We start from the raw sequence: 10,778 nt of genomic DNA, 5'->3' as shown, positions 1-10,778 counted from the left end.
GTCTTCTTAGTTAGGGAGCATCTTTAAATTACAATTTCTATTGCTACACAGCCAACAACTCAAGCCAAGGGTGGCCCACACCTGAATGCCCCAACAACTGATCCTACAACTCAATGCACCAACCATCCAGTGGAGGAACAATCCCTGGGAGGCCTACAACATCCAACCTACAATGAGCTGAATAGCAAAGAACTCCCAGAACAAAACCACTCACAAAGCAAAAAAATGGACACCACATGGCCAAATGACTTGTGAAACACCCAGGAAAATGGCCAATAAGGCAAAATCACCAGGGAAACAGCAAATGTTGGAGTGAAAATGAGAGATGAATGAATTGGTCTGCAAACTGGTCAGGAAACCAGTCACCAGGCAAGGGATTCACTGGGAAACTGAAAAATGCAGAGGATACCAGATGACAGAGGGGAAAGGGGCAGAGCTGATGGAGGATGGGAGTGAATGGGGAAAGAGGGACAGATGCAGAGAGGAAGAGAAGGGTTGGGGTCAGGGGGATGGATGGATGCATGGGAGCAATGGGAATGAATGGATGGATTGGATCATTGGAGAGTGAAAGGAGGAACTCAGGGTGTATAAAGGAAAGGACGAATGGAGGGAGGGTGGAAAAAAGGGAAATAAAGGGGTGTGAAGAAAAGTACGGGTGGATGGATGGATGGATGGATGGATGGATGGAAAGGGTGTACATAGGGAGGGAAAGAAGGATGGAAGTGAGCTATAGGGATGGATGGATGAATAAAGGGGTGTGAAGGAAAGGATGGATGGATGGATGGATGGATGGATGGATGGATGGAGGGGGTGTATATGGGAAGGAAGGGATGGAACGATGGAGCTAGATGAATGGATGGATGGAGAAATAATGGTTTGTGGAGAAAAAGGTGGATGGCTGGGGTGAGTGTAAAGGGATAGATAGACAGATGCATAGGAAGAGTGAGAGAGAGCAGAGAGGTGTATGTAGGAAAAGATGGAAGATAGAGAGAGGAAGAGAAAGAGATGGGTGTGTGGGGATAGAGAAAGGAAGACAGGGATGTGGGGAGGGAGGACTGCACGAGGAGATGGTCTGTCCCTCTGTACAGACAGGGGCCATGTGAATGGCTGAGGTGTCCAAAGTGACCCTGTGTGCCTCGAGTAGGGGGTGATTCCTATAACAACACCCCCAGGATCATTTTCACAAAGCCTGGGAGCCTGGACACCTGGGTTCTCTCCCCACCCAGAGAGGGCGGGGGGGGAATGGGAGAAGTTAGAGCAGGGAAGGGGCTGGAAGCTCAGATGCCTGGGTTCTCGCAACACTCTGGGAGGGAAGTAGGGGCTAGGGGGAGATTGGGAATCCGGACGCCTGGGCTCTTTCCCCACTATGACAGGGCAGCGGGGGCTTGGAGAGTGGGGATTCAAGCAGATGGGGCTGGGAGCTTGCACCCCCTGGGTGTCCTCTCACCTCTGAGAGGGAAGTGGGATCTTGTGAAAACTACAGAGAAGTTTTATTTTGGGGGTGGGTGCAAAATGGGGTTCCCATATCAGGGATCCCAGCAGATCCAGGAGGAGGGAGTCAGCTGGAAGACAGAGAAGGCGGGAGAGGGGGAGAGGGGAGGAAAACCATCTCCCTTTGTCTTTTGCCCTCCCTGTCCTTCTCAGCGCCTGTCTGTCAGTCCATCTGTCTTTCTCTTGGCATCCTTTCCTTCCCCCCCTCCCCCGCGCTGACAGCCCACCCCTGTTATCAGTCCCCAGGCCCCTCTGGAATCCGCTCCCCAGGCCGGGCACTCCATTCATGGGCAGTGCTAAGCAGGGCCAGGACGCCTGGGTCCGTCACACTGGGGGGTGGGGGCGGGAGGATAAAAGGGGGGGTCGAGGGCCTGGGGCTGGCACATCCTGGAGTCAGGGCATCCTTCTGCAGCATCTCACCCAGGTGGGAGTGGGATTAATATGGGGGGGAGCCGCATGGTGTGGAAGGGGGGGGGGGCTGGGACAAGAAGAGGGCACTTGGCGGGGAGTTGGGAGCACTGGGAAGGGCAAAAGAAAGGGGGTGGGGGAGGGATGAGGGGCTCATCCTGGCTCTAACTCCCCACCTCCCCCCTGCAGCAATCCCGTGAGACCCCACAGGTGAGACAAGACCCCTCTCCCTGACTCATGGGGACTTCATTCCCCAAAAGGAGGCCATGGGGAGGAGGGGACCCCCAAGAGGGTCACCTGCCCTAGGGAAGAGCCAGCCCACCCATCCTTGCACTGTCAGGGTTCAGCACGGGGTGATGCAGGGGGGTCCAAGTAGGGATGGCGGGGCTGTGTCTGGGTTTCCCACTGCCTCTGGGTGGGGAGGGGGGTGATCCCAGCAGAGGGGCTCTGCCCAAGGCAGGGGGGACACGCTGGGCTGAAGTGTGCAGCAGGCGTCCAGAAGGGGGGTCCCCTGGGCTGAGGGGTTCAGTGCGGGGGTCCCAGCAGGGGGTGCTGCCTCTGGATGGCAAAGCATGGCAGGATACCCAGCGGGGGGTGCAGTGTCAGGGGGATGGGATGGGTATCTCCAGCAAGGGGGTGCCCTCACCGCCCTGCTCCCTGCTCCCCCCCCCCCCAGTCATGACGGACTCCCACATGGCCGAGTTTGGGGCTGCTGCCCCTTACCTGCGCAAGTCAGACAAGGAGCGGCTGGAGGCCCAAACCCGCCCCTTTGACCTGCGGGTCGAGTGCTTTGTACCTGACGACAAAGAAGAGTTCATTAAGGCCAAGATCACTGCCCGGGAGGCCGGCAAGGTCACTGTGCAGACTGCAAACGGCAAGGTGATCCCAGCGGGGATGCAGTGGGGGGGTCAAGATGGGAGGGAGGGATGAGGGAGGCGATAGAAAGGAGTATGGAGGAGGGGAGGCAGGAAGTGATGTCAGAGATGAGTGGGGGGGCTGGCTTGACCCCCCCTCCCACTGCCTGGTGAAGGGGTCAGTGCACGGGCACAGGATGCCTGGTTTGGGATTGGCTTGACCCTGAGATGGGGGTAGGGTGCCATGGAGCTGAGGTTGGTGTGACCCGTGGTGGGGAGATGGGGTCATCAGAGCCCTGGCTGGGGTGGGTTGGGTTGAGTCTGGCCCTTTCCCAGGTGGTGGGGTCCATCAATCCACCCATCCACCCACCCTCCCCCCCAGCTGGAGTTGGAGTTAGGGAGACGGGTGGCCCTTGGCTAGGAGTGGGGTGACCCAGGGTGCTCAGGGGCTGACGCTCTCCCCACTTCCCACCCCTGGCAGACAGTGACAGTGAAGGAGGATCAAATCATGCAGCAAAACCCGCCCAAGTTTGACAAGATTGAGGACATGGCCATGCTGACCTTCCTCCATGAGCCGGCTGTCCTCTACAACCTCAAGGAACGCTATGCCGCCTGGATGATCTACGTGAGTGCATGACGGGGTAGCGGTGGTGAAGTCCCCCTGGAAGCCCTTCTTTGATCCTCCTGGGGTGTCCTCGGGACATTATCTCCCTTCTTCTAGAGTCTCCAACTGTTGGACTGGGGAGCAGAGAGACAATGCCTCCTGATCTAGGTAGAGGTCATGTACTTTGGCTCTCATTGTGGATTAGATGTTGGGCCTCCCTGCTTTCCTGCCTGTCTATTTGTATCCTTCAAGTACCATGGGCCCTAAGGTCCACCTGGCTAACTAACAGCTCCTACTGTATGGGGCCAATGGGTGAAAGATACAACAGAGTGTATCTTTGGGACAACAAAGACAAAAAACAGGACAGGAGTGACGTGAGGGTCAAAGGGTCAAAATGTGAAAATGAGTGCACCTGAGGGGGACACCGAGCAGAGCCCCTCAGGTCGTACCCACTAGTCCTCAAAGGTATCCAAGGAGCTGGTGGATGCCACCCACTGGTGCTCTACCCAGAAACGTGCACAGACAAGTGAGAGGAAAGCAGCCCCACAGTTTCCGGGCACCTTCCTGGCCAGAGCCTCCTTCCTGGCCTGGTATAGGGCCCACTTGGCCAGGGCCAGGAGGAGGTTGACCAGGAGGTTTTTTCTCCAGGAGGAAGGGGAGCTACCTCCTGTTCTACAGCATGGGAGAAGGGCACTCCATGTGGGTGTAAATTTGAGAAAAGGCCAACTTCCTGTCTTGTTCTAGGTCAATGGTGCTCAACCTTTAGGCCCCACAAGCTGGATGAGTGGTGTGGGGCCTGTCTGCAGGCTGGATTGAGCCCTGGGGCCCTGCCCTGCATACCATGATTGGACCCTGAGTGCCCAGCACCACTCACCCATCACCCATGCACTAGGATTGGGTCCCAGGGGCCTAGCACCACTCACTCCCTCTCACCCCCACACTCTGGGATTAGGTCCTGGGGACCAGCACTTCCCCCTCCACCCTCCACATACCAGGATTGGGTCCTAGGGGCTCAGCACCATGCTGAGATTGGGCGCACACTGTGCAGGGCTCAGGGCTCCCCATTGATCCAGAGATTACACAGTAAGGAAACAGTCCCAACACGGCCCCACCACCAATTTTATGGACCCATAGAGAGCCCCATGGGCCAGATGACATTGTGTCAGGGGCTGGATCTGGCCCACAAACCTGAGGTTGAACACCCTTGTCGTAAAGCACAGGACAGGGTGGGCTGTCTGTCTGGTTCTACATTACAGGGCAGGGTAGGCTTTGGGTTCTAGATCACAGGAGGGGTGGACTTGCTGTCTGGTGTTAGATAACAGAAGGGAGCAAGTTTTTGACCTGGTTCTAGGTCACAGGATGGAGTTGGCTTTGTCTCTGAGTCTAGATCTCAGGACAGGGCAGTCTGTCCAGTTCTAGATCATGAGGGGGAAGGGGGGATCTATCCAGTGACAGACCACTCCCTCCTGGTCTAGGCACAAACCAGGAGGGACTTTCCATCTAAGCAGCACAACAGCAGAAAGACATCTCGGAGTCACAGTTGACTCCAAAATGAACGCAAGTCATCAATGCAACAAAGTAATCAGTAAAGCTAACTGCACGCTATAATGCATTAGCAGGTGCATCACGAACAGGTCTAGGGAGGTGACACTTGCCCTCCATGTGGCATTGGTAAGCTGGAGTACTGTGTTCAGTTTTGTGTGCTGCACTTCAAGAGGGATGTGGAAAACCTTGAGAGGGTCCAGAGGAGGGCTACTCAGATGGTTAGGGGCCTGCAGGTAAGGTCCTATGAGGAGAGATTGAGGGACCTGGATCTCTTCAGCCTCCACAAGAAAAGCCTGAGAGGGGATCTTGTGGCCACTACGAATTCATCGGGGGGGGTGCAGCAAGGAATACGAGATGCTCTGTTTACTGGGGCACCCCTTGGAGTTACTGGAAACAATGGCCATAAACTGACAGAGAGCAGATTTAGATCAGACATCAGGAAGAACTTCTTTTAAGAGTTACTAGATTCTGGAACGCGCTTCCAAGGGAGGTGCTGCTCTCCCCTACCTTGAAGGTCTTTAAGAGGAGACTGGACAAGCACCTGGCTGGGGTCACCTGACCCCAGTGCTCTTTCCTGCCCAGGGCAGGATGGACTCGATGATCTATTACGGTCCCTTCCAACCCTAAACATCTATGAAATCTAGCTCGAGAGTGGGCGAGGTGGGCAGGCAAATGTGCTCTAGACTGGCCGGTGGCTTCTTCCGTCCTCATTGGCAGGAAGAGGCCTTGGTCTTTTTCTCAATGCCATGACATAGAGGAGCCAGCATGACGCCAGGTTCTTGACCAAGGCAGAAGGTGCCTTCCCCACAGATTCTAGATGGAGACCAGTTTTCTCCCATTCTGAGTGCATGGGGGACAGAGGAAATCTCTCAATCTAGATCAGGGATAGAGGCATCCTCTGACCAGGGCAGGGGTCACCTCTCATCCCACCACATGGCCCTACCCCTTCCCCTACCACCTCTAGGAGCGGTTCCCAGTCTCTCCCACAGTGTTGGGGACCTTTGGCAATACGACCCTTCTTTTCCTTCCTCCCACCCTCCCCCTCTCCAGACCTACTCAGGGCTGTTCTGCGTGACCATCAACCCCTACAAGTGGCTGCCGGTGTACAATGCAGAGGTGGTGGGTGCCTATCGGGGCAAGAAGAGGAGTGAAGCCCCGCCCCACATCTTCTCCATCTCTGACAATGCCTACCAGTACATGCTGACAGGTAGGGGGCCCTGACCCATAGCAGCACAATAACCCCCAGTCCTCACCATAATCAGACCCTCAACTCTAAGCAGACCTTTAATTGTAGTCCTAGCCATGACTGGAGCTATAACTTCAATCATAAATCTAACCCTAACTATGCTGTTTACTATAACTCTAATCCTACCCCTTATCCTAGCTATAAATCTAACCTTAACTATACCCATGATCAAAAACTTAACCTGAATCATAATCACAACTCTTGATGGCAATCATAGCTATAGTCTCAACCCTAATTATTTCCTTAATGATAACCATCACTAACTCCTCCCATAACCCTAATTCTATCTTTTACAATAATATTCACCTGAAGTATAGCCTCAAACAGTCTTAATCCTAATGCTAATTTCTCCAATCATCATAGCCCTATTAGAACCATCATTAGAATGATGATGATTATGACCATAGCTATAGCCCTAACCCTAATTATACTCCTAATCTTCACCTTAATCATAACCCTGACTATACTTTTCATCAGAGCCCTAACCATAACCATACTTATAATCCTAAACATAGTGTGACATTGATTAGCATAAAATACCCTAACCATCGCCATACCCTTGATCATAGCCCTACCCCCAAACATGGCCTTACTCATAATCTTAACTGTGCCTCTTATCATAACCTCCTGGCCAGGAGCCCCTACCCCTGCAACTTGCAGGGCTAGACCCATTGATAGCTCAGGCCCTGGGCTTATATCCCTCCCCTGGCCCGCCCTTCAGGTCAGGAGACTACCCTGGGCTGCCTGCAGGTGCCTGCTAATTGATCTTGTTGTTTGTTACTATAGCAACCCTAATTGCAGCTGGGCTGTTTGGCCTGCAGTGCTAACTGTCTGAGCTGCATCTCTCTTAAAGTAATAGAGTGCCAGGCTCTCTATTAGACCTACCATAATTAAATGCTGAATTAACACTCTAACCCTAATTATATCCGTAACCATAACCCTAACCCATCACTCTAACCCTAACTATACCCTTAGCCATAACCATAGCCCAAACCCTACCTTGTCTAAACCCTGAATCATCACTCTATCCCTAACTATACCCTTAACTGTAACCCTAATCCTAATCATACTTTACTCCCTTCCAGACCGAGAAAACCAGTCCATCCTCATCACGTGAGTCAGACTCCCGGCCTTCCCCCACCCCAGCCCACCCCCCAACAGGCCTGGATATCTCCAGGGCTACCCCTGTACACCCCAGTTCACCAGTGTCTGTACTCTCCCCCCACCCAGCGGAGAATCCGGGGCGGGGAAGACAGTGAACACCAAGCGGGTCATCCAGTACTTTGCCAGCATCGCCGCCATTGGTGACCGCAAGAAAGAGGCTGCCAGCGCCAACAAGGTGAGGTCCAGCCGTCGGTGCTGCAAGATTCCCCCACACCAGTGTCCCCAGTGCTGCGAGCTTCCCCTACAACAGTGTCCTGGTTCTGTGAGCTTCCCCCACCCCAGCAGTGTCCTGCTGCTGTGAGCTTCCCCCACAACAGTGCCCCCAGTGACGGTGGTCTCCCCCATGACAATACCCCAGTACTCCAAGGCTTTCCGTCAACAGTGTGCCTAGCTGCTGTGAGCTTCCCCCTGACAGTGCCCTTCTGCTGGTATCTGCTACCCTCCAGGCTGCCCTCCATGCTGCAGGCTTCTCCCTAGCAGTGCCCCCTGACTTTGTGATGACCGTGACCCCCTGAGTCTGCAAGCTTTCCCCAACAGTGCCCGCTATGCCATAAGCTTCTTCTCCAATGTTCCCCCCCCCCATGAGTGCTGAGAGCTTCTCCCAGACAATGGGGGTGCCCCAGACGGGGGGATAAGGAGGTCCTGGGGGTTCTTCGCTGACAGGTCTAATGCATCCCCTGGCTCCTCCCACCCCAGGGGACACTGGAGGATCAAATCATCCAGGCCAACCCTGCCTTGGAGGCCTTTGGTAATGCCAAGACCTTGAGGAATGACAACTCATCCCGATTTGTGAGTGTCCCATCAAAGGAGGGGGCAGTAGGTGGGCAGAGCGGCTTTGTGAGGGGCACAGGGATCACTGTGGGGTAAAGGGGGAAGATGCATCCAGAAGTGGGTGAGGGTGAAATGGGGATGGGGGCATCTGGGCTGGGAGATGGGCCATCTTGCCTGTACAGCTCCTCCCCGCCCTTGCTTTCCCCAGGGCAAATTCATCCGGATCCATTTTGGGGCAACAGGGAAGCTGGCCTCTGCAGATATTGAGACCTGTGAGTGTGACAGCTGGTGGCAGTTTCAGCTCCATTGGTCTGACGATGCTCCTACCCCACCCCAACTTGCTGCCTGTTCCTCTGTGCCCCCACCCATGCACCCACCCATGCCCCTAGATTTGTCTGTCCATTTGTTCAGCTGCCTGTTTCCACATGCACTCCATGTCTTCTCCATACACAGCCCATATCTATCCACTTGTCTATCTCTCTATCCAACACCACATGCATGCTCTGTGTATTGATCAATACACCCATCTGTCCATCCCCACAAAATCTATCATCTCTCCATCCATCCCCATGCACACCCTCTATCTGTACTCATCCATACATCCATCCTTACCTACACCCTCTATCTCTATCCATTCATCTCTCCACCCCCACATACACCCTCATCCATTCATCCATCCCCAACACATAACCTCCATCCATTCATCCCCACACACCCTTTAGCTGTCTGTCTGTCTGTCTGTCTGTCTGTCTGTCTCTCTCTCTCTCTCTAACTTCCCAGACCTACTGGAGAAATCCCGGGTCATCTTCCAGCTCAAGGCTGAGAGGAATTACCACATCTTCTACCAGATCCTGTCCAACAAGAAGCCAGAGCTACTGGGTGAGTCAGTGCAGTTGGGGAAGGGAGGAGCAAGGATCCTAGCTAGAAACCAGGGGAGGTTTGCAGCTAGGCAGGGTGATCTGTAGCCCTTCAGGTTGGAGGGATAATGAAGAAGTTGGGGGGCTTCAGGCAGCTCTAATGATCTCAGGTCCCTTGAAGGTGCAATTCAAGCCATGCAGGGTGAGGACCCATGTGGGGGTCTAGGAGATGAGCTGACAGACATTTCATTGCCATGATGAGTTTGTTTCTCTCTCTTCCCCTCCCATCCCCCGGAGCAGAGATGATGCTGATCACCAACAACCCCTATGACTACAACTATGTGTCCCAGGGGGAAGTGACTGTTGCCTCCATTGATGATGCTGATGAGCTGATGGCCACTGACGTGAGAGGCGGGGGAGGCAGGGAGGGAGACCCAGCCCCCTGCTCCAGCTTAGGGAAGTTGGAACTACTCAGACTAGTTCTTAGGGAGAGAAGGGACAGGGGAGGAGGTACCAGGATGAACAGAACAGAGGGATGAATGGACAGATGGATGGTGAGGGAGATAATCTGTGGAGTGGATGGATGGGTGGGTGGGTGGATGGATGGATGGATGGATGGATGGTCAGTCGGTCAATTGTTTGGATGGATGAATGATTAGATGGATGGATGATTAATGCAGTGTGTGGATAGATATAGGTAGGTATGGAACCCACTATGGCTGGAGAGAGGGAGGGATGGAGAGAGGGACAAAGGGACCAAGAGATGGATGGAGGAGAGGATCAGTGGAGAGTTGAATGGAGGGACAGGAGGGGCTGTGCATGGGGTTGATGGACACACAGATGCTAGGGTACAGCTGGATGGTGTAAGGGGTCTCCACATTACTGTCTGCATCTCTGAGGAGTTCTAGGGGTTGGATCAGCCCCCGCCCTGGGGGAGGCAGGGCTGCCTGGGGTAAAAAGCCCTGCCCAACACCCACCCTCCTCCACCCTTGCCCCTCCCCCAGAGTGCCTTCGATGTGCTGGGCTTCCTGGCTGAGGAGAAGGTTGGCGTCTACAAGCTGACGGGTGCCATCATGCACTATGGCAACATGAAATTCAAGCAGAAGCAGCGGGAAGAACAGGCTGAGCCTGATGGCACTGAGGGTGGGCTTGGCAAAGGGGCCACTGGGGAGGGCAAAAGGGCTTGGGGGCACCAAGAGAGGGAAGTGGGTGCCTGAGGAAGGTGGGGAGACAAAGGAGGGAGCAGGGTATGCAGAGTGGGGGAGAGGAATGGCTAGGGGTGGGATCAGCTGGGAGGGGCATGGGGAGGAGTGGGAGACCTTCCCAGGGAGCTGGTACCTGACCAGGCCCCTCCTCCCCACCCTCCAGATGCGGACAAGTCAGCCTACCTCATGGGGCTCAACTCAGCCGACCTGCTCAAAGGGCTGTGCCACCCCCGGGTCAAAGTGGGCAACGAGTATGTCACCAAGGGGCAGAATGTCCAGCAGGTGAGACACCAAGGTGGCGGCTGGGCCGGCCATCTGTCCGTTGGTCTGTCCATCCCTCCATGAGCTCTTCTTCCTTCCTTTCTTCCTCAGTGTTTTCTTTTCCATCTTTCTCTCTCTCCATTGCCCTCTTCATGTGTTCCTCTTACAGCTTCTTCTCCTTTTTGCCCCTCTCCTTCTGCTCTTTCCTTTCCTCCTTCTTTCACACTTTCTTTTTATTGCTTCATCCATTCATTACTCTTTCCTTTGTCTCTTCCCATCTTTTTCACTGCTACTTTCACTCTTTTCCTTCCTTCTTTCCTGTTGCATTTTCTCTCCCTCCTCCTTTCTTTGACTCATCATTTGGTGTCTAAC

General features: G+C 54.3%; 1 protein-coding gene across 1 annotated transcript in view; it reads left to right on the top strand.

The window, feature by feature from the left end:
• Nucleotides 1-2,577: 2,577 nt before the first annotated feature.
• LOC132243201 (myosin-6) overlaps nt 2,578-10,778 on the top strand; it is a 30,410-nt gene continuing 22,209 nt past the window's right edge. The window contains exons 1-11 of the mRNA XM_006261186.4: nt 2,578-2,778; nt 3,235-3,378; nt 5,953-6,109; nt 7,234-7,261; nt 7,379-7,487; nt 8,009-8,101; nt 8,292-8,355; nt 8,864-8,962; nt 9,241-9,344; nt 9,945-10,083; nt 10,309-10,427. Coding sequence (XP_006261248.1) covers nt 2,578-2,778; nt 3,235-3,378; nt 5,953-6,109; nt 7,234-7,261; nt 7,379-7,487; nt 8,009-8,101; nt 8,292-8,355; nt 8,864-8,962; nt 9,241-9,344; nt 9,945-10,083; nt 10,309-10,427 — 1,257 coding nt within the window. The remainder of the gene's footprint in view (nt 2,779-3,234; nt 3,379-5,952; nt 6,110-7,233; nt 7,262-7,378; nt 7,488-8,008; nt 8,102-8,291; nt 8,356-8,863; nt 8,963-9,240; nt 9,345-9,944; nt 10,084-10,308; nt 10,428-10,778) is intronic.

This window comes from Alligator mississippiensis, chromosome 7, assembly GCF_030867095.1.
Source record: "Alligator mississippiensis isolate rAllMis1 chromosome 7, rAllMis1, whole genome shotgun sequence".
Classification (NCBI taxonomy): domain Eukaryota; kingdom Metazoa; phylum Chordata; order Crocodylia; family Alligatoridae; genus Alligator; species Alligator mississippiensis.
The sequence above is the reverse complement of the archived record's forward strand: the minus strand, read 5'-3'. Positions and strand labels throughout refer to the sequence as shown.